This window comes from Pelobates fuscus, chromosome 10 (genome assembly GCF_036172605.1).
Source record: "Pelobates fuscus isolate aPelFus1 chromosome 10, aPelFus1.pri, whole genome shotgun sequence".
NCBI lineage: Eukaryota > Metazoa > Chordata > Amphibia > Anura > Pelobatidae > Pelobates > Pelobates fuscus.
Genome location: NC_086326.1, coordinates 114,196,262 through 114,220,821, shown reverse-complemented (window position 1 = coordinate 114,220,821; position 24,560 = coordinate 114,196,262). Strand labels below are relative to the sequence as shown.

The 24,560-nt window shown below is 41.7% G+C and overlaps 1 protein-coding gene across 1 annotated transcript in view; it reads right to left on the bottom strand.

Moving 5' to 3' along the window:
* The window catches only part of P2RX3 (purinergic receptor P2X 3), a 196,369-nt gene that overhangs the window by 41,070 nt on the left and 130,739 nt on the right, over positions 1-24,560 (bottom strand). The window contains exons 8-10 of the mRNA XM_063434918.1: positions 6,346-6,482; positions 5,333-5,426; positions 902-967 (exon numbers count right to left, since the gene is read on the bottom strand). Of these exons, the coding sequence (XP_063290988.1) occupies positions 902-967; positions 5,333-5,426; positions 6,346-6,482 (297 nt within the window). The remainder of the gene's footprint in view (positions 1-901; positions 968-5,332; positions 5,427-6,345; positions 6,483-24,560) is intronic.

Here is a 24,560-nt window from a genome sequence, read left to right as displayed (position 1 = left end):
CGGTCATGTGAGAGTGAGGTCCTTGCGAGGCAAATACGTCCTTGCGAGGCAAATATTTGTGTTCAGCGAAGTCTCCCGAGTACAACAGTACCCCTCATGTACAGGTTTTATGGTGTTTTCAAAAATTACAGCGTCAAATATAAGGCTTGTGTTTCATTTTTTTCACATTAAAATTCGCCAGATTGCTTACGTTGCCTTTATGACCCTATGGTAGCCCAAGAATGAAAATTACCCCTATGATGGCATACTATTTGAGGTATTGTTAGTAGTTAGTAGTTAGTAGTAGTCTAGAGGTATTGTTTCCCCTTTTTGTGGCATTCCATTTGGTGTTTTAAAGGTTGAACTTGATGGACTAAGTATTTTTCCAACCTAGACTACCATGTAACTATGTAATAAACATTTCAATGTGCGCATGATCACCTGATCATGGGTTTTGTAGGAGTTGTCCTGAAGCCGAATGCTGCACAACTCTAATATTGCAAACATATGTAATATAGAGGATTTCCCATAAAGAATAATTCAGGGGCAAAGTTCTAAAATTGGAGCAGTCATTCTGGAAACCTATGTAAAGTAGATTGCTCTACTTTTATAATTACTCTTTCTATCATGCCTTTTTGGTAACAAATTTGCTGTCTAGCTACGTCTGGAATCTTTTTTTTCCCTTCTTCAATACAAGAATAGTAGATTTACCATATATGGACTAAGCAGAAATGAAGTCTTACTAAAAAAAATGAATAATTTGCTCAACATCTTGCACTCACGCCAGATTTCAGAGAGACTGTAATTCTACATCATTTGTTTGCTTTAATAATTCACCAGCATGTAACAGTGCTCTTGTTTATAATGTGCATTCAGCAAAACTCCACATTATATTTCAGACAGAGGTGACAAAATAACTCACCACACCCACAGATGTAAATGCTGCCACAGTATTGATAAGAGTTGGGATGATGTTAAACTTCCCAGCCTAAAGTAGAAATACAAAATACATCATAAGAGTTAACTGTCTGCAACCAGCAACACAGAAAGGGAAATAATCTTAGGATGAAAGAGATACACAAATAAATATGCTTTGGAACCAGTCCAGTTTGTAAATGTAAGTTTCCACTTTCCACTATAAAATGAATAATAATATTAAAATAACATTCTGAAGAGCACATTCACATGTAATATCTGGGTCAGTTTGCAAAAGCATAGTTGTTCTGATGTGATAAGTAGAGTTGAGTGAACTCGAACATTACGTTTTTTGGACCCCGGACCCGAACACGGACATATCACTGTATGTTCGGGTTGGAGTTCGGTGATTTAATGATGCAGGGCAGCCAATCAACAAGCGTTTGACTCGTGTGCCCTTAGAAGCCATCACAGCCATGCCTCCTAATGGCATGGCTGTGATTGGCCAGTGCAGCAAGTGACCCAGCCTCTATAGAAGCTGGTCACTTAGTATTAGTAAATTATGCCCCTACTCGCTATACCGCGAGTAGGGGCGTGTCTATTAAACAGTGAGCAGCCTGTGGCTGCTCACTGTTAAAAAAAACAAAAAAATTCCCCCCTCCTGAGCCCCCACCCATGACGCGCGAGTGGGGGGCTTTTAAACTAAAGGGGGGACCTATTGCCCCCCCTGTCCCTCACCCCTGAGTGGCGGGTGGGGGCCCTAAATACCAATAAAGGGGGCCTACTGTCCTCCCCCCTGGCCCACGTGCCTGTGCAGTGGGTGGGAGCCCTGAATAACAATAAGGGAGGGGACCTAATGTCCTCCCCCCTGGCCCCCACCCCTGAGCGGTGAGTGGGGGCCATAAATAAAAACTGGTTGGGGGACCTAATGTCCTCCCTCCCGGCCCCCACCCCTGCGCGGTGGGTGGGGGCCATTAATAAAAACCCGCCCCCCAGGTGACTAGGGGTCCCCAAACCCCTAGTCACCCCCCTCACCCCCAAAAAATTACCCCTACCTACCCCCCTCATCCTAAAAATAATGAGGGGGGACCCTTGTCTAAATACCTGTAAAAAAAAAATAGACTTAGCATTTGATGTCTTCTTTCTTCTAAAATCTTTTTTCAGGCCCAAAAAAGGCAAAATAAAAATCCAGAATAACCGACGCACTTAAAAAAAAAAAAAAATACTTCACCCATGGAGAGTTCCGCACAGACTGAGCTCTGCAGGGTGGGGGAAGGCTTATAAAGCTTGCCCGACCCTGCAATTAGGCTCAAAGCACTTTGATTGAAATTCACCAATCAGAGTGCTCTGTGTCAGTCTCTTCATTTACCTGTCAGAGCACTCTGATTGGATGGCTTAAATCCACTAATCAGAATGCTCTGAGCCTAATTGCAGGGTGGGGGAAAGCTTTATAAGCCTTCCCCCGCCCTGCAGAGCTCAGTCTGCGCGGAGCCCTCCATGGGTGAAGAAGGATTTTTTTTTTAAAAGTGTGTCGGTTATTCTGGATTTTTATTTGGCCTTTTTTGGGGCTGAAAAAGAAGATATTAGAAGAAAGAAGACATCGAATGGTAAGTCTATTTTTGTTTTTACAGGTATTTAGACAAGGATCCCCCCTCATTATTTTTAGGATGAGGGTGGTAGGTAGGGGTAATTTTTCGGGGGAGAGGGTGACTAGGGGTTTGGGGACCCCTAGTCACCTGGGGGGGGATTTTTATTTATGGCCCCCACCCACCGCTCAGGGGTGGGGCCAAGGGGAGGACATTAGGTCCCCCTTATTGTTATTTAGGGCCCCCACCCGCCGCTGCTCACTGTTTACTAGACATGCCCCTACTCGCGGTATAGCGAGTCGGGCTTGAATTTACCAATACGAAGTAATCTTTACTTCGTATTAGTAAATGTGGCTGAAAGACCAATTTAGGTATTTATACTACTATAATACTGTGTGAATTAGGGAGTTATCTACTTAGCGGCTGCTTATTTTATGTTATTTTTAAGTGATTTCCCTATCCACATTTGTTTGCAGGGCACTTGTCCTACTCTTACCCCCATTTTACTTCCCTTTGCAGCCTTCTAGCCCTTTCCAGGAGTTTTTTAGAGCCATTTTTGTGACTTCAGTGGGGTTCGGGGACTTTTTTTCAAAGTTCTGCCGAACCCGCCGGACCCAAACATCCAGGTGTCCGCTCAACTCTAGTGATAAGACAAGGAAGCTTGCATAGTTTAATGTGACTATTTTTATAGGAGTCAGGACTCCACAATGACCACATAAAGTCAACATCTGTATTTGTCTGTAAATGTTTGAGGTGATTCTCTGTGTCTCTTTCCACTGTATTTCTGTCTTTTTATAGATGTTTGTTTAGCTCTTTTGTTTTTGTTTGTCACTCTGATGTGTCTCCTCAAATAGTGTGTATAATCACCAAACACCGTATTATAGTAAATCAAATCAAAATTGCAAGAATTAGACTCAGATAGATAAGTTGTAACTCACTTGTGCCAACAGTCTAAAAAAAAAAAAACAAGGATAAGAGAAAATAAAGTACTCCAACAAACTTTGCAAACAAAGGAGGCAGATTTATTGAGAAACAGCAGATTTATTGGAAAACACAACAAATATTGCAACATTTCAATCCCCAATGGGATCTTTGTCAAGCTGCTTGACAAAGATCCTATTGGGGATTGAAACGTTGCTGTATTTGTCGTGTTTTGCAAATAAATTTGCTGCTTTATGAAGACCCTGAGTGCCTGGACTACTTTGTTCTCACTATATGGAATTGGGGTTTGCCATGCCTAGGTACAGTGTTATGAGAGTGCAGATCCCTCCTTTGTTTGCAATCAAGGATAAGAGAAAGTGAATTAGATTGACTATTAAAATACTCAAATACGAAAAAAAAAAAAGGGAAATAGAGAATTAGAACACCACTCAGAAGGAGAACAGGCCCCCACTAAAAGCCAGAAAATGTGTAAAAAAAAAAGAAAGAATAGCAACTAGATTAACTCTAGTAATGTACCATGAGTGGTGAAGAAAAATATTGGAGAATATAATTTAAAATAAATAAATACAATATAATAAAATAAAAAAACAATATTCCTGGATTTTAGCGTATTGCACTATTGGTTGTTTTTTTATTTCCCTTTGTCTCTCCACGTATACGGATATTTTAACCATCTTGACGGATCAACTCCTGAGGATCACACCCCATTTTATCCTGTTTTATAGTGAGACTTTTATTTTTTATTTTTTTCTGATGACCAACTCCTGAGGATTGCACCCTGTTTTATCCAATTACATTAGCGAGACTTTTACCTTATTGGCGCAGCCTTTTCTGCCTTTGTACTACTCCCTGTCTTTTTGAAGGGTTAGAGGGACTCCCTTCTTTAAGGTTGCTGCCCACCGACATAGTGTTTATAAATTAGCGCTTACCTTCTGTTGTTTCTTATGGAATAATATAGAACTAGCAGACGGTGTTCACAAAAAGTACATATATCCATCCAATAAATTCACCTTGAGCTAATTGAGCTAGATATAAAGTATCTGGATAATCACATTGACCAGCAGATAACAATCTCTTATTGTTGATCATGGACCAGCCCCAAAAGATTAGAAAAGAGACGTTCTGTATTTTGATATGTCCCGTTCAGATACATTTCAAGATGCAGGAAATGACCGGGCAAAAGGACCATGCACAGAGTGCTTCAGTAGCACTCTATGCATAGTCTTCCTTGAGGAAGCAGGTCCTTTCATGAGACGACCAACCGCTTGTACTTTGTAGCCAGCTCTCTTGCCATGACCACCACCACAGAAAGTGGGCTAGGAAGATTGGCATGTAAATGTCCATAGCAGAGGTAGGCAACCTTCGGCACTCCAAATGTTGTGGACTACATATCCTCTGATGCTTTGCCAGCATTATGGCTGTAAGAGCTTCAAGGGAGATTTAGTCTGCAACATCTGTAATGCTGTAAGTTGCCTACCAATAGACTATGGCTTTGTTGAATCCTTTTTAAGTTCTAAAACTGCCTAAACTTTGCAATTTGAGTTGCAATTCGCTACAATTCAGTGTTTGTTGATTAAATGCCCAGTATATTTTTGATCCAAAATCTATACAACAGCAAGCTGTTGCTGAAGGAGCCTAGATAATTGCGGAATGAAAATCATGATGAGTTGCAATGCTGTGTGAACACATATTGGATGTGTAGTGGCTCCAGAAGGCAGAATTCTGTCTGCGTTATGTCAGCATTTGGTATGCAAGTTTAAATGTTAGAAATTATAGCCCTTCGGTTGCACTGCAGATGGTAAAATACACTTTGGATAACCAAGGTTACATCAGCAATCCTTTAGGCTTTCAAGATTATCTGATATCTGCAGATGTTTGATTGAACAGTTAATAATTTTCTTTGAACTTACATTACCGTAAACCAAAACATCCACTCTGATTCCATAAGCTTTCACTAGAGTCCGGAACTCGGAACCATTGGCACTCTTGAAATACCTTGCAAACCTGAAATGCAAATGAACAATAAATACATATTTAAAGATAATACGCGGCTATATGACTTGTGCAGCACACACTCATCTGAATACTATTCTACCACAAATAACAATTAACAGCATGGAAACAAGTGATGTAAATATTTCATCATATATTATATACTATATGTTTGTACATGTTAAAGGAACACTATAGGGTCAGGAACACAAACATGTATTCCTGACCCTATCGTGTTAAAAACACTACCTGACCCCACTGGCCCCACCTTGCCCCCTAAATATAGTAAAATCTTACCTTTATTCCAGTATGCTGCTACTGGTTCTGCCCCTGATCTGCATAATTGGCTGATATCATCAGAAGAGGTGATCTGAGCCAATCATAGGTAGGAATTGGATTGGCTGAGCATTTCAATTCTGATGTCAGCCAAGGAGATCAGCTCGACGGGCAGAGTCAAAGCCCATTCTGGTCAACCAGCACCTCCTCATAGAGATGCATTGAATCTGAGGAAAGTTCAGTGCATGCAGAGGGTGGAGACACTGAATATAGCCCCAGGAAGCACCTCTAGTAGCCATCTGATGAGTGGCCAATAGAGATATCCCTAGGCCAGGGATAGGCAACCTTCTACACTCCAGTTGTTTTGGACAACATTTCACATAATGCCTTTACACCTATAATGCTGGCAATGCATCATGGGAGGTGTAGTCCAAAACATCTGGTGTGCCAAAGGTTGCCTTTTCTCTGAAAAACAAAACAAAAACAGTGTTAACTGCTAAAAGCCTGAAGGGAATGAATATATTAAACAGAACAAAGAACATTAAGCTGTAGTTGTTCTATAGTGTGACTATAGTGTCCCTTTAACTATGGATGTCTCTTTTCTACTCATATAAGTGTACCCCGATATATAAAACCCTCTCAAAGGTTTTCTTACCTGAAATTGTATCCCGGTGAAACATTGCTCTTGGCTGATACACCATCAAGTCTGGTAAAGCTGTAACTTGGAAGACATAAGTCCCAGGACTTATCAAGATCACACATCCAACCAATCTTAATACCCAACACACCACCCTGTAATAAAAATTAAATACATTAAGAGACTTTGATTTAAAACCAGGTAGTTAAAGGGTGTGACAAATAGCAATCCTCAATTCCTCCAGTGATATAGAGAAAGTATACAATAGCTATCCACAAAAACAACAGTACAGATATTAAAATGTTTGCAAAAATCAGCAATTAAACTCGATAAAAACCAACAGACAGGTACATTTTTGCTTGAAAAAAATACCAACAGGTTTTCATGAGTCAATGCTTACGTATAGACATGACTCACATCCACCTCACTGACAGTGATCACCAATGACAGGGCTATTTACTAAAGTCAAAATTGTCAGGAATTTAAAAGGAATTGTCACAAGGGAGTAAGAAAACACAAACAGTGCTAAAACAGCATATGCTTTATATAAATAAGATATACTAGTGTATGACATTTCATCATTCAGCTTTTATTATGTAATCCAAAAATATTTATTACTAAAACATATTGGAATGTTAAACTACAGCTTTCCCCCCAAGAGCAGTTAAACAGACTGGACATCGAAGCGGATATCTGCTTGTCTACAATGAATCTGTATTACCTGTACTTTAACCTAGTAACTCATCCATATTCCAGTGCCAATGGTGATTCACTGTGGAAAGACATCCAAGAATTTGGCGCTTGCTTGGAGACCAAGCTCAGTGAATATGCTTTGGCCTAAAACAACATGGCAGATCATATACAGTTTTCTCCCTTTCTGCTCTAAATCAAGGTTATGTTCTCTGCTATTCTTTCTCATCCACTTTCTTATTAAGGATACCCGCTGATGTGATGCTAATGCTAATACATGTAGACATGTATTAGGATGCCAATTTACAATCTCAGACACTTGAATGCATATCAGCACGTATGTTACAAACCATGGGTCTACTATAGGGTTTAATAGCCTCTCTTAAAGCTACACTAAAAGCCTGCATCTTGGGCTGCATTTCTACTCACTGGAGTTTGCTTGAAAGTAGGCCATTTAAAGTAGTCTCTTTAAAGTAGGAGTTGAAACAACAGGAGTTTCTCAGAGAACTGGTGGACTGTGGTTGGTATTGGTTAATACCAAGTGAAAAAGCAGGTTTAAATTTTTTTAATTATATATTTATGTTTACTTTTTTTATAGATAGTTTTAATCTTTTCTGATTTTATTTATAACTTTGTCCCTTTTTTAATTTATAGTTTCGCTTTGCTATTTTAATTTAAAAACTTTTTCCCTTTTTCTTATATATATATTTTATTTCTTTGCTGTTTTTATTTAAAACTTGTCCCTTTTTTAGTTATATTTTTCTCCTTGCTGTTTTTATTTAAAACTTTTCCATCCACAATACTCAGGGAATAGTTAGATATAACATAAGTATACAATATGGCAGTGGTTTAACACAATATAGACAGCTAAAAGCAACAGTTACAGTTGGAAGAAAAAGTATGTGAACCCTTTGGAATGATATGGATTTCTGCACAAATTGGTCATAAAATGTGATCTGATCATCATCTAAGTCACAACAATAGACAGTCACAGTCTGCTTAAACTAATAACACACAAAGAATGAAATGTTGCCATGTTTTTATTGAACACACCATGTAAACATTCACAGTGCAGGTGGAAAAAGTATGTGAACCCCTAGACTAATGACATCTCCAAGAGCTAATTGGAGTGAGATGTCAGCCAACTGGAGTCCAATCAATGAGATGAGATTGGAGGTGTTGGTTACAGCTGCCCTGCCTATAAAAAACACACACCAGGGCAGGAGGAGGAAAAATAGAATGAGAGGACTAAAATATGGTTAAGCTTCTGTCTATAAACGCTCAGGGCTTAATCTATGAAGGATAAAAAAAAAAAAAAGGAGTAGCAATGATAATTTCGAATAGGGTTAAGTGGGAGAAACTTTATCAGGAATTAGATAAGGAAGGAAGATTTAGGATTCTAGTGTGCCGGATAAATGAAGTAAAATATACTATAGTCAATATATATCTGCCCAATATAGCCCCAGTCCCCCAATTGAAGAAAATACTAGATAAAGCCGATTTAGTTAAAACAGGGATATATATCGTCGCAGGAGATTTCAACTGTGTAGTAGACCAACAAAAAGATAAAAAATTGCTGAAAGGGAGTGTCATGAATAATATAATAATTAAAAATGCTAGCTCATTGTCTAATGCTAAGAATAAATTCGATCTATTTGATGTCTGTCATCTTCAAAATCCGGAATTAAGAGACTACACTCATTTATCTAGAGTTCATTTCACCTACTCAAGAATTTATATGATTTGGGGCAATTTAAACTTAGTAGAAAATTTAGTAAAAATAAATATAGTAGAAAATGTATGGTCAGATCACAGCATGTATGTGTTACATAGTTACATAGTTAAATAGCTGAAAAGAGACTTGCGTCCATCAAGTTCAGCCTTCCTCACATATGCTTTTGCTGTTGATCCAAAAGAAGGCAAAAAACCCAGTCTGAAGCGCTTCCAATTTTGCAACAAACTAGGAAAAAAATTCCTTCTTGACCCCAAAATAGCAGTCAGATGTCTCCTTGGATCAAGCAGCTATTACCCCACTAATTAGAAATTATATCCCTGTATGTTATGTTTTTGCAAGTATTTATCCAATTGCAGTTTAAACATCTGTATAGACTCTGACAAAACCACCTCTTCGGGCAAAGAATTCCATATCCTTATTGCTCTTACTGTAAAAAAAACATTTTCCTTGCCTTAGATGAAATCTCCTTTCTTCAAGCCTAAATGTGTGACCTCGTGTCCTATGTATAGCCCTGTTTATAAATAGATTTCCAGATAATGGTTTGTACTGGCCCCGAATATATTTGTATAATGTTATCATATCCCCTCTCAGGCGCCGCTTTTCCAAACTAAACCGATTTAAATTTTTTAACCTTTCTTCATAACTAAAATGCGCCATTCCTTTTATCAATTTTGTAGCTCGTCTCTGCACTTTTTCTAGTGCCATGATATCCTTCTTTAGAACAGGTGCCCAAAATTGCACAGCATATTCAAGGTGTGGTCTTACCAGCGATTTATAAAGAGGCAAAATTATATTTTCATCTCGAGAATTTATGCCCCTATTTATACATGACAAAACCTTACTGGCCTTAGCAACAGCAGATTGACATTGCATATTGTTACCTAATTTATTGTCTATAACAATTCCCAAATCCTTATCGTGTGTGGTTATCCCTAGTTCACTACCATTTAGGGTGTACATTGCTTGTGCATTCTTTACCCCGAAGTGCATAACTTTGCATTTTTCTACGTTAAATTTCATCTGCCATTTTAGTACCCAGTCCCCCAATCTATCCAAATCCCTCTGCAGCAAGGCAATATCCTGCTCACATTTTATTACTTTACAAAGTTTTGTGTCATCTGCAAACACTGATACATGGCTTTCAATGCCCATTTCAAGATCATTTATAAATATGTTAAATAGAAGCGGTTCCAAAACAGAACCCTGAGGGACACCACTTACCACTTTTGTCCAGCTTGAAAATTTACCATTTATGACAACTCGTTGTACTCTATCCTTAAGCCAATGTTCTACCCAAGAACAAGAACATTCATCTAGACCAATTTCTTTTAGTTTGAAGACTAACCTATTGTGAGGAACTGTATCAAATGCCTTGGCAAAATCCAAGTAGATCACATCCACTGCAACACCCTGATCTATATTTCTACTTACTTCTTTGTAGAAGGCAATTAGGTTAGTTTGACATGACCTATGTTTCATAAAACCATGCTGATTATTGCTAATAGCACAGTTCTTCCCAATGAATTCCTGAATATTATCCCTTAATAGCCGTTCAAATAATTTCCCAGTCACAGAAGTTAACACTATAAATTTCCAGGCAAGGATTTTGAACCCTTTTTAAATATAGAAACAACATCTGCCTTCCTCCAATCCTCTGGTACAATACCTGAAACAAAAGAAAAATTAAATACAGAGGTTCACTTATTTCTCCACTTAGCTCCTTAAGTACTCGTGGGTGGATACCGTCAGGCCCCGGAGCTTTATTTACATACATTTTCTTTAATAGCTGTAGCACCTTGTCTCGAGTTATCCAATCACAAGTTATCTGCAAGTTTGTTGCAGCAATCATTTGCATATATCTTGCCATAGGATCCTCATTAATAAATACTGAAGAAAAAAAGTTATTTACAATTTCTGCCTTTTCCTGGTCTTCATTGACTAACAGACCCATCTCTGTTTTCAGTGTACTTACATTTTCATTTTTTGTTTTTTTAGAATTAATGTACTTGAAAAAACATTTGGGGTTGGTTTTGCATTCTTTGGCTATCAATTTCTCATTTTCTAGTTTAGCCACTTTAATTGCCTTTTTGGAAATATTATTGGCTTCCTTATATCTTATATAGGATGCCTCTGATTTGTTCGATTTAAATGCTTTAAAAGCCCTTTTTCTTTTTTTTAATCTCTTGTTTTACTTCTCTAGTAAGCCACATTGGTTTTAATTTGTTTCTTTTATATTTATTACCCAATGGTACATACTGAGTAATGTACCTTTCTAATATTTGTTTGAATAGTTTCCATTTATCCTCAGTGTTTTTATCACTAAGGAGTTTATGCCAGTCGATATGTTGTAGAGCTGCGCTAATCTTATTAAAATTGGCTTTTTTTCAAATTATACATTTTAATATACCCCACGTGCTTTTGCTTTTTTGAGTTTATTTCAAAAGTTACCATATTGTGATCACTATTTCCCAAATGCTCCCCTACTTGAATGTTGGTTAAAAGATTAACATTGTTTGTTATAACGAGATCCAGACAAGCATCCTTTCTAGTTGGTGCTTGTACCAGTTGTGACATAGAGGTGTCATTTAACACATTCAAAAACCGGATTCCCTTCGCTGAAGTACTAGTCCCTCTATCCCAATTTATGTCCGGGTAATTAAAATCTCCAATAATTAACATGTAACCCCGATTTGCAGCTTTACCAATTTGCTCTAACAGCAGTTCATCCTCATTAATATTTACATTTGGTGGTTTATAACATATCCCAACCAATAACGTATTTCCCTTTGTTTGCCCCAAGCAGATATCTACCCATAAAGCTTCCACATTTTCCTTGTCACACTCCACATGCCTAAGATTTGACTTGACTCATGGTTGACATACAAGCATACCCCACCACCCTTCTTGTTTTTCCTATCCTTCCTAAATAACGTGTACCCATTTAAGTTAACTGCCCAGTCATGTGTCTCATCCCACTATGTTTCTGTTTTTTAGTGTATGCTATTGCCTCTAGTTCCCCCATTTTGTTATATAGACTCCTTGCATTAGTAAGCATACATTTAATATTACCATGAGTCATTTGTACTTTTTGTGAATGATCAATATTACATACCTCCTCTGTTCTGAGCTTCCCCCTCCCCCCATCTCCACCCCCTTTGTTCTGAGCTAAAGCCCATCTCATTTCTATCCTATCTCCATTTTCTAGATTGCTTTGACCCTCCCCCCCTACTACTAGTTTAAAATCTCCTCCAACCTTCTAGCCATCCTATCCCCCAGCACAGCAGACCCTCTTCCGTTTAGGTGCAATCCATCACGACTATACTGGTTGTACCCAATGGCAAATATGGCCCAGTGCTCTAAAAACCCAAAACCCTCTTTCCTGCACCAAGACTTCAGCCACGCATTGACCTCTCTAATCTCCTGCTGCCTTTCTGCTGTAGCGCGTGGCACAGGTAATATTTCTGAAAATATTACCTTGGAGGTCCTATTCTTTAGCTTACTTCCTAGATCCCTGAACTCACTCTTTAGGACCTTCCATTTTCCTCTGACTTTGTCATTGGTACCAATATGGACCATGACAGCTGGATCATCCCCAGCCTCTCCCAATAATCCCTTCACTCTGTCGGCAACATGCCTGACCCGAGCACCCGGGAGACAGCAAACTGTCCGGTTGAGTCGATCAGAGTGGCAGATTACCCTATCTACTCTCTTAATAATAGAGTCCCCTACCACCACAACCTGTCTAGACTTCCTTACCCTCTCAACCCCACCTGTACTAGAGGGGCTGTTCCCACGGCTGTTAGAAGGAACAGCTTCCTGCAGTACAGCTACTCCTGAACTGATGCTCCCAACATCTTCACTCAAACAGGCAAATCTGTTAGGCTGCACTAGATCAGGACTAGCTAAACCTTTCCTCTTTCCTCTTCCCTCCCCCTTGTAATAAAAGACAATCTGACAGCTAGAAACAATACAATGTGGAAATTAAATAATTATCTGCTGTATAATAATAATTGTAAGGCTAAATTGGAGAGATTGATAGTCTGTTTATTTAAGGAGAATGATCCCTCAGATATCAAATCTAAATACGTGGTGTTCCTTTAAAGCAGTTATGAGAGGCTATCTCATAAAGTTAAATCATGAAGTTAAAAGTAAAGAAAAAAAATTAGGAGAGTTATATATTGAACTCTATAAGCTTACAGCAGATAATAAAGAAGATCCTACAATGGAGAAAGGAAGACGAATAGTAGAAGTTCAAAAAAACATCTTACAATGTCTGAATATTAAAACAGCAAATAACATTAAAAAAATTAAAGCTGAGATTCTACTGTAGAGGGAATAAAACTGCTAAGATGCTAACTAATAAGTTGAGGAAACAGCAAGCTAATGCCCGGATATCTAAGATTGTATATAACCAAACAACTTATATAAATCCAAAAGATATTGGTAATTGTTTTAGAGATTATTATGGGACATTATATAATCTTCCAGTCGAAGTTTCTACAAGCAAGATTAAGCAGTATTTGACTAGAACAAATCTAACAAAAATAGATCAAACTCAGATAGTTAGTCTCAATAAACCGATTACCGAGGCCGAGGTTAATATGGCTATATCTAAAACTCAGAAATTGAAAACACCCGGTCCAGATGGTTTTTCCAATCTGTTTTTTCATACATACAAATCTATTTTGAGTAAACAGTTAGCATTAGCATTCAATAACGCGGTTCAAATAGGAAGTTTCCCTGAAGAGATGACGAGAGCGAATATGCTCCCCATCTTGAAACAAGGAAAAGATCCAACTGCCGTCGCTAGCTACCGTCCCATCTCTTTAATTAATTCTGATGTAAAAATATTCTCATCCATTCTGGCAGACCGTCTTAAGAGTATTATTAAAACTTGAATTCATAACGACCAAATTGGTTTCATACCAGGTAGATGGGTAGGCTCTAATTCAAGAAGAATTATAGACATTATAGATAATGCAAATAAGAAACATATCCCCCTTATGACTTTAGCACATGATGCAGAAAAAGCCTTTGATAGGCTGAATTGGAAGTTTTTGGAACTAACTTTAGAAGCATATGGGATAAGAGGCTGGATGTTAAGAGGAATTATGGCCCTATATAAAAATCGTTCAGCTAGAATAGTAGGTAGTGATGTACCGAACTGTCCGCCGGCGAACAGTTCCCGGCGAAATTAGCGTGTTCGCGTTCGCCGCGGCGGGCGGACACATGCGCAGTTCGATCCGCCCCCTATTCGTCATCATTGGGCAAACTTTGACCCTGTGCCTGTCAGTCAGCAGACACATTCCAGCCAATCAGCAGCACTCCCTCCCTTCCACACCCTCCAACCTCCCTCCCAGCATCCATTTTCGATTCATTCGGAAAATGCATGCTTAGTGAGAGGAGGGAAAGTTTAGCTGCTGCTGATTAGATAGGGAAATTGATAGCTAGGCTAGGGTATTCAGTGTCCACTACAATCCTGAAGGACTCATATGATCTCTGCTGTAAGGACAGCACCCCAAAAAGCCCTTTTTAGGGCTATAACATCAGGCTGCTTTTTTTTTTTTTTTTTTTCCTGTGTAATGTAATTGCAGGTGCCTGCCTGCCAGCTTCTGTGTAAGGTTCACATTGGATACTGTGCCTACTTGCCCAATGCCACCACTCATATCTGTTTTAACAATAGGTTAAGCTTTACATTTAAAATAAATATTTGTTTTTCACTGTAATAGAAGAGCAGTTGCCTGCCTGCCAGCTTCTGTGTGAGGTTCACATTGGATACTGTGCCCACTTGCCCAGTGCCACCACTCATATCTGTTTTAACAATTGGTTAAGCTTTAGATTTAAAATAAATATTTTTTTTTCACTGTAATAGAAGAGCAGTTGCCTGCCTGCCAGCTTCTGTGTCAGGTTGGATGCCTTGCCCATTTGCACAGTCAGTGCCACCACTCATATCTGTTTTAACAATTGGTTAAGCTTTAGATTTTAAATAAAAAAAAAATTTCACTGTAATAGAAGAGCAGTTGCCTGCCTGCCAGCTTCTGTGTGAGGTTCACATTGGATACTGTGCCTACTTGCCCAGTGCCACCACTCATATCTGTTTTAACAATAGGTTAAGCTTTACATTTAAAATAAATATTTTTTTTCACTGTAATAGAAGAGCAGTTGCCTGCCTGCCAGCTTCGGTGTGAGGTTCACATTGGATACTGTGCCCACTTGCCCAGTGCCACCACTCATATCTGTTTTAACAATAGGTTAAGCTTTACATTTATTATATATATTATAATATTTTTTTTTAGGGCTATAACATCAGGCTGCTTTTTTTTTTTTTTCCTGTGTAATGTAATTGCAGGTGCCTGCCTGCCAGCTTCTGTGTAAGGTTCACATTGGATACTGTGCCTACTTGCCCAGTGCCACCACTCATATCTGTTTTAACAATAGGTTAAGCTTTACATTTAAAATAAATATTTTTTTTTCACTGTAATAGAAGAGCAGTTGCCTGCCTGCCAGCTTCTGTGTGAGGTTCACATTGGATACTGTGCCTACTTGCCCAGTGCCACCACTCATATCTGTTTTAACAATTGGTTAAGCTTTGGATTTAAAATAAATACTTTTTTTTCACTGTAATAGAAGAGCAGTTGCCTGCCTGCCAGCTTCTGTGTGAGGTTCACATTGGATACTGTGCCTACTTGCCCAGTGCCACCACTCATATCTGTTTTAACAATTGGTTAAGCTTTAGATTTAAAATAAATACTTTTTTTTCACTGTAATAGAAGAGCAGTTGCCTGCCTGCCAGCTTCTGTGTGAGGTTCACATTGGATACTGTGCCTACTTGCCCAGTGCCACCACTCATATCTGTTTTAACAATAGCTTAAGCTTTAGATTTTAAAGAAATCATTTTTTTTCACTGTAATAGAAGATCAGTTAGTTGTCTGCAAGCGTCTGGGTGTCAGGCCTACTTCAGCGTGTGCTCTGCAGACCTGTGCCAGCGTGCTTTGACAGTTGCCAATCATATCTGGTGTCTCTTTAGCGTGCTTTTACAAAGAAAAAAGGTTTCCAGTGTAAGCTAATAGCAGACAGTCAGTGTCCTTCAAGCGGCTCTGTCAGGCCTTCCTTCAGCGTGTGCCCTGCACAACCCTGCCAGCGTACTTTGACAGTTGCCACTCATATCTGGTGTCTCTATAGCGTGCTTTTACAACCAAAATTTTGTTTCCACTGTAATAGAAGAGCAGTTGCCTGCCTGCCAGCTTCTGTGTGAGGTTCACATTGGATACTGTGCCCACTTGCCCAGTGCCACCACTCACATCTGTTTTAACAATTGGTTAAGCTTTACATTTAAAATAAATATTTTTTTTTCACTGTAATAGAAGAGCAGTTAGTTGTCTGCAAGCGTCTGGGTGTCAGGCCTACTTCAGCGTGTGCTCTGCAGACCTGTGCCAGCGTGCTTTGACAGTTGCCACTCATATCTTGTGTCTCTATAGCGTGCTTTTACAACCAAAATTTTGTTTCCACTGTAATAGAAGAGCAGTTGCCTGCCTGCCAGCTTCTGTGTGAGGTTCACATTGGATACTGTGCCTACTTGCCCAGTGCCACCACTCATATCTGTTTTAACAATTGGTTAAGCTTTACATTTAAAATAAATATTTTTTTTTCACTGTAATAGAAGAGCAGTTAGTTGTCTGCAAGCGTCTGGGTGTCAGGCCTACTTCAGCGTGTGCTCTGCAGACCTGTGCCAGCGTGCTTTGACAGTTGCCACTCATATCTTGTGTCTCAATAGCGTGCATTTACAACCAAAATTTTGTTTCCACTGTAATAGAAGAGCAGTTGCCTGCCTGCCAGCTTCTGTGTGAGGTTCACATTGGATACTGTGCCTACTTGCCCAGTGCCACCACTCATATCTGTTTTAACAATTGGTTAAGCTTTACATTTAAAATAAATATTTTTTTTTCACTGTAATAGAAGAGCAGTTAGTTGTCTGCAAGCGTCTGGGTGTCAGGCCTACTTCAGCGTGTGCTCTGCAGACCTGTGCCAGCCTGCTTTGACAGTTGCCACTCATATCTGGTGTCTCTTTAGCGTGCTTTTACAAAGAAAAAAGGTTTCCAGTGTAAGCTAATAGCAGACAGTCAGTGTCCTTCAAGCGGCTCTGTCAGGCCTTCCTTCAGCGTGTGCCCTGCACAACCCTGCCAGCGTACTTTGACAGTTGCCACTCATATCTGGTGTCTCTATAGCGTGCTTTTACAACCAAAATTTTGTTTCCACTGTAATAGAAGAGCAGTTGCCTGCCTGCCAGCTTCTGTGTGAGGTTCACATTGGATACTGTGCCTACTTGCCCAGTGCCACCACTTATATCTGTTTTAACAATAGCTTAAGCTTTAGATTTTAAAGAAATCATTTTTTTTCACTGTAATAGAAGATCAGTTAGTTGTCTGCAAGCGTCTGGGTGTCAGGCCTACTTCAGCGTGTGCTCTGCAGACCTGTGCCAGCGTGCTTTGACAGTTGCCAATCATATCTGGTGTCTCTTTAGCGTGCTTTTACAAAGAAAAAAGGTTTCCAGTGTAAGCTAATAGCAGACAGTCAGTGTCCTTCAAGCGGCTCTGTCAGGCCTTCCTTCAGCGTGTGCCCTGCACAACCCTGCCAGCGTACTTTGACAGTTGCCACTCATATCTGGTGTCTCTATAGCGTGCTTTTACAACCAAAATTTTGTTTCCACTGTAATAGAAGAGCAGTTGCCTGCCTGCCAGCTTCTGTGTGAGGTTCACATTGGATACTGTGCCTACTTGCCCAGTGCCACCACTCATATCTGTTTTAACAATTGGTTAAGCTTTACATTTAAAATAAATAATTTGTTTTCACTGTAATAGAAGAGCAGTTGCCTGCCTGCCAGCTTCTGTGTCAGGTTGGATGCCTTGCCCATTTGCACAGTCAGTGCCACCACTCATATCTGTTTTAACGATAGCTTAAGCTTTAGATTTTAAAGAAATAATTTTTTTTCACTGTAATAGAAGATCAGTTAGTTGTCTGCAAGCGTCTGGGTGTCAGGCCTACTTCAGCGTGTGCTCTGTAGACCTGTTCCAGCGTGCTTTGACAGTTGCCAATCATATTTGGTGTCTCTATAGCGTGCTTTTAAAACCAAAATTTGTTTTTCACTGTTATAGATTGAATAGCAGTTACTTGTCTTCAAGCGGCTCTGTCAGTCCTTCCTTCAGCGTGTACTCTGCAGAACTGTTCCAGTGCACATTGCCAATCATATCTGGTCTCACAGTAGCTTGCACGCATAGTACCACTAATCCCCCAAAAAATGACAGGCAGAGGCAGGCCACCCCGCAGGGGCCGTCGTGGTCGTGGTGCTGTGATTCCCTTTTGCCCTAGAATAATGCCCAGTTTTCAGAAGCCACGTACCCTGAACTTGAAAAGTTCTGAGGACTTAGTTGACTGGCTAACACAGGACACCCAATCTTGTACAGCCTCCGCTCGGAACCTTGACGCACCATCCTCCTCCAGCTTAGCTTCAGGCACCTCTCAAGATACCACTCACCCGCCTGCCGCCACCACCAAAACTAGCACCACAGCCGCTTTACTTGGTATGTCAGAGGAGTTATTCACACACCCGTTTGAAGATATGAGTGATGCGCAACCATTATTGCTAGAGGATGTAGATAACAGGGATATGTCTCAGGCAGGCAGCATTAAACACATGGAGGTATGGTGTGATGATGATGATGTTGTACCCGCTGCTGCTTCCTTTTCTGAGTTGTCAGATACAAGAGAAGCGGTTGATGATGACGATGCGTCCATGGATGTCACGTGGGTGCCCGCTAGAAGAGAAGAAGAACAGGGCGAAAGTTCAGATGGGGAGACAGAGAGGAGGAGGAGACGAGTTGGAAGCAGGGGGGGGTCGTCGCAAGGAGCTAGTGGCACAGTCAGACAGCATGCATTGGCACCCGGGGTCAGCCCGACAGCACGCCAATCAACGCATGCTGTGTCCACCACCAGAATGCCGTCATTGCAGAGCTCAGCAGTGTGGCATTTTTTTTGAGTCGTGGGAGGTCCAACACCCACCTAGGTACAACTGCTTTGCATAGGCACATGATCTCACATCACAAACGCCTATGGAATCAACACATGAGTACAAGCAGCACGCAAACTCTAAGCCGCCATCCTCCTCCTGGTCCAGCATCTTCAGCCACGTCAACCACTGCTGTCCTTCTTGCCCCCTCTCAACCATCCGCCACTCCGTCTCCCGCCTTTAGCAGTTCCCGCTCATCTGCCCACAGTCATGTGTCTGTCAAGGACATGTTTGAGCGTAAGAAGCCAATGTCACCAAGTCACCCCCTTGCCCAGCGTCTGACAGATGGCTTGTCTGAACTATTAGCCCGCCAGCTTTTACCATACAATCTGGTTGAGTCTGAGGCGTTCAAAAAATTTGTAGCTATTGGGACACAGCAGTGGAAGGTACCTGGCCGGAATTTCTTTTCACAAAAGGCAATCCCCAACTTGTACTCGATTGTGCAAAAGGAAGTCATGGCATGTCTGGCACACAGTGTTGGGGCAAGGGTCCATCTGACCACTGATACCTGGTCTGCAAAGCATGGTCAGGGCAGGTATATCACCTACACTGTGCATTGGGTAAACCTGCTGACGGCTGACAAGCAAGGAATGCGTGGCATTGCAGAGGAGTTGGTGACACCGCCACGAATTGCAGGCAGTCCTGCTGCCACCTCCTCTACTCCTCCTACTCCATCCTCTTCCATAACCTCCTCGGCTGAGTCCTCTTGTGCCGCTGCTTCTTGCTCCACATCAACGGCACCCCCCCAGCTCCCCAGGTACTATTCCACATCCCGGATACGGCAGTGTCACGCCGTCTTGGGTTTGACTTGCTTGAAAGCAGAGAGTCACACCGGACAAGCACTCCTGTCCGCCCTGAACGCACAGGTGGAAAAGTGGCTGACTCCGCAGCAACTGGATATCGGCAAAGTGGTGTGTGACAACGGAAAAAATTTGATAGCGGCATTGAAGTTGGGCAAGTTGGCACATGTGTGTAATCTGATCGTACAACGCTTTGTGCATAAGTACACAGGCTTACAGGACGTCCTGAAGCAGGCCAGGAAGGTGTGTGGCCATTTCAGGCGTTCCTACACGGCCATGGCTCACTTTGCCGATATCCAGCGGCGAAACAACATGCCAGTGAGGCGCTTGATTTGCGACAGCCCTACACGTTGGAATTCAACACTCCTAATGTTCGACCGCCTGCTCCAACAAGAAAAAGCTGTTAATGAATATTTGTATGACTGGGGTGCTAGGACAGCCTCTGGGGAGCTGGGAATTTTTTTGCCACGTTACTGGACGCTCATGTGCAATGCCTGTAGGCTCATGCGTCCTTTTGAGGAGGTGACAAACCTAGTCAGTCGCAACGAAGGCACCATCAGCGACATCATACCATTTGTTTTCTTCATGGAGCGTGCCCTGCGAAGAGTGCTGGATCAGGCTGTAGATGAGCGTGAAGAGGAAGAGGAAGAGTTGTGGTCACCATCACCACCAGAAACAGCATTATCAGCATCGCTTGCTGGACCTGCGGCAACGCTGGAAGAGGATTGTGAGGAAGAGGAGTCAGAGGAGGATTGTAGCTTTAAGGAGGAGGAGGAGGAGCAAGACCAAACACAACAGGCATCCCAGGGTGCTCGTTGTCACCTATCTGGTACCCGTGGTGTTGTACGTGGCTGGGGGGAAGAACATACCTTCAAAGACATCAGTGAGGAGGAGGAACGGGAAATGAGTAGCTCGGCATCCAACCTTGTGCAAATGGGGTCTTTCATGCTGTCCTGCCTGTTGAGGGACCCTCGTATAAAAAGGCTGAAGGAGAACGACCTGTACTGGGTGTCCACGCTACTAGACCCCCGGTATAAGCAGAAAGTGGTGGAAATGTTACCGAATTACAACAAGTCGGAAAGGATGCAGCATTTGCAAAATAAATTAAAAAGTATGCTTTACACAGCGTATAAGGGTGATGTCACAGCACAACGGGAATCTAACAGGGGGAGAGGTGGAAGTCATCCTCCTCCTCCCACGACCACGCCGGCAAGGACAGGACGCTTTAAAGACGTGTTGTTGATGGAGGACATGCGGACCTTTTTAAGTCCTATGCATCGCCACAGCCCTTCGGGATCCACCCTCAGAGAGCGACTCGACCGACAGGTAGCAGACTACCTCGCCTTAACTGCAGATATCGACACTCTGAGGAGCGATGAACCCCTTGACTACTGGGTGTGCAGGCTTGACCTGTGGCCTGAGCTATCCCAATTTGCGATAGAACTTCTGGCCTGTCCCGCTTCAAGTGTCCTGTCAGAAAGGACCTTCAGTGCAGCAGGAGGTATTGTCACTGAGAAGAGAAGTCGCCTAGGTCAAAAAAGTCTACATTACCTCACCTTTATTAAGATGAATGAGGGATGGATCCCGAAGGGACTGACACTGGGCGATACATTCGATTAAAAAAGGCCTGATGAGATGAGCTGCCTTGGGCTAAAAATGGTCCACACGCTGCTGTATTTTACCTCTGAATGACGTTTGACTTGCGTGACTTATCCGCCACCAACTAGGGTTCAAGCTGCCATGTTTTAGGGCACTTTCTGCCTGTGAAACAAACATCAATTTTTCTGGCCGCTGCTACAGCAGTGGTTGCAACAATACCAAATTTTTCAGGCATGTGTACATGCCTAATTTTTAGGCCAACTGGTGCAGCACTGTGGCTTCAAAAACCAAACCAAAAATTAAAATCCTCCAAGATGGCACCAATATACCAGTGGTCTAAGCATTTTCCCACCTTGGCCTAAAAAGGGGAGGTGATTCAACAATTAAAAATCTCTGCCATTTACACGTCCACTGATAGGAGACGCGGAAGGTATTAAACTGATATGAACAATACTCCACTCCTATCAGTAGGTCCGTCCCATTGTGATTTATGCCCCCCACCCACCGCGCAGGGATGGGGGCCGGGGGGGAGGAAAGTAGGCCCCCCATTGTGATTTATGCCCCCCACCCACCGCGCAGTGGTGGGGGCCGAGGGGGGGAGGACAGTAGGTCACCCCATTGTGATTTATGGCCCCCACCCACCACGCAGGGGTTGGGGAGGACAGTAGCTCCCCCTAGTGTGTATCAGGGGCTTTGAGGACAGGTGTCAATCCATACCTGCCAAGTGACCCTATGTAGGGGGAACAGTCTCTATTCTGCTCTGTGTCAGTGTGTATCATGGTCTCTGTGGACGGTGAACAGTCTCTATTCTGCTCTGTGTCAGTGTGTATCATGGTCTCTGTGGACAGGGAACAGTCTCTATTCTGCTCTGTGTCAGTGTGTATCAGGGGTTTTGAGGACAGGTGTCAATCCATATCTGCCAAGTGACCCTATGTAGGAGGAACAGTCCCTATTCTGCTCTGTGTCAGTGTGTATCAGGGGTTTTGAGGACAGGTGTCAATCCATATCTGCCAAGTGACCCTATGTAGGGGGAACAGTCCCTATTCTGCTCTGTGTCAGTGTGTATCATGGTCTCTGTGGACGGTGAACAGTCTCTATTCTGCTCTGTCAGTGTGTATCATGGTCTCTGTGGACAGGGAACAGTCTCTATTCTGCTCTGTGTCAGTGTGTATCAGGGGTTTTGAGGACAGGTGTCAATCCATATCTGCCAAGTGACCCTATGTAGGGGGAACAGTCCCTATTCTGCTCTGTGTCAGTGTGTATCATGGTCTCTGTGGACAGGGAACAGTCTCGATTCTGCTCTGTGTCAGTGTGTATCAGGGGTTTTGAGGACAGGTGTCAATCCATATCTGCCAAGTGACCCTATGTAGGGGGAACAGTCCCTATTCTGCTCTGTGTCAGTGTGTATCATGGTCTCTGTGGACAGGGAACAGTCTCTATTCTGCTCTGTGTCAGTGTGTATCAGGGGTTTTGAGGACAGGTGTCAATCCATATCTGCCAAGTGACCCTATGTAGGGGGAACAGTCCCTATTCTGCTCTGTGTCAGTGTGTATCAGGGGTTTTGAGGACAGGTGTCAATCCATATCTGCCAAGTGACCCTATGTAGGGGGAACAGTCTCTATTCTGCTCTGTGTCAGTGTGTATCAGGGCTGGGCTTTGAGGACAGGTGTCAATGTTAGGTGATTTCTGCCCTTTATGGATTAAAAGCAGACTCTGCATAAACTGTGCAATTTTCCATGGGAGTTTTGCCATGGATCCCCCTCTGGCATGCCACAGTCCAGGTGTTAGTCCCCTTGAAACAACTTTTCCATCACTATTGTGGCCAGAAAGAGTCCCTGTTGTTTTTAAAATTCGCCTGCCCATTGAAGTCAATGGCGGTTCGCGCGGTTCGCGAACATTTGCGGAAGTTCGCGTTCGCCGTTCGCGAACCGAAAATTCCGGGTTCGCGACAACACTAATAGTAGGCCCAAATGTCTGTTCAGACTGGGTATCAGTAAACAATGGGGTGTGACAAGGCTGCCCACTCTCGCCATTATTATATATTCTTTCAATAGAACCCTTAGCTGAAAATATCAGGAAAAATGCAGATATAAAAGGTTATAGAACAAGAGATAAATAATTTAAAATCAGTCTTTATGCTGATGATATTCTTTTGTCAATTACTGAGCCAATTAGTTCCCTGAACTATCTGATGGAGGAAATTAGAACGTATAGTCAATTAGCTAATTATAAGTTAAATAATGAAAAAACAGTTGTGATAAGCATTGAACTAGATAAGAAGTCCAGAGAGGAAATTAGTAATAAATACGCATTCACATGGGCATCTCAGAAATTCGAATGCCTAGGAATATCTATAACTAAGAACATAGAGAGAATGATGGAGGAAAACTTTCTAAAGCTATTAAAAAGTACAAACGTATTACTTAAAGAGTGGAGAAATATGCAAATTACTTGGTGGGGCCGTATTAACGTCATTAATTCTTATATCATTCCTAAATGGAATTATCTATTTCAAATGATTCCACTTATGATCCCAGATACTTGGCTGACGCTATTACAAAACAATTTAGAAAACTTTATTAATAAGGGTAAGAAAAATAGAATTAATAGAAATATCCTTTCGTTAAAAATTAAGCATGGAGGATTAAATTTCCCCAACATAAGAGTTATGTACTGGGCAAATGCGATTACTCATATGTATAGGTCCCAGACGGTGAAAGCTAAAGAAGAGAGTTGGTTCAATATTGAAATGGAGAATCTGGGATTAAAAAACCCAGAAGGCATGATATGTAATACGAAAACTATAGATAAAATGGGGATTGACATTAAAAATAATACGATATGGGCCCAAATGCTGCCCGTTTGGGAGGAAATTAAAAGGAAAATAGGCCTTAAGTATGTAATTATGGATTCGGCCGAACGGATAGGGGGCCGAACGGATAGGCCGGAAGAAGGGGTTTGTTACGGTTACCCTTAGGCTTGCTGCGAGCTGGACCGCTTAGTAGTCTGGATTCCTATTTGCTGAAGAGGGGAGAGCTGCTTTCCATAGTATTCCATAGGAGTCCTGTAAGTGTAGAATAATCCCACTAGCTATAGCACAGCTAGGATACCTTTCTGCCCAAAAAACGAGTCGAGGCTGCGATTTGAGGGTCAAGTAAGAACTGAGGTCTGGAACACCCAGCCTGCTTTTTATTACAGTCAAGTACAAACAGACCCCACCCAGGGGGAGGTATAAAATAACCAATAACAGAATAGTACAGCCCCCTGGTGCCCTCCCCTCTGCTTGGGAGACAATTGAGTTTCCTACTGTATCTACTCAATTATCTCCAAGCTAAAACTTATACAC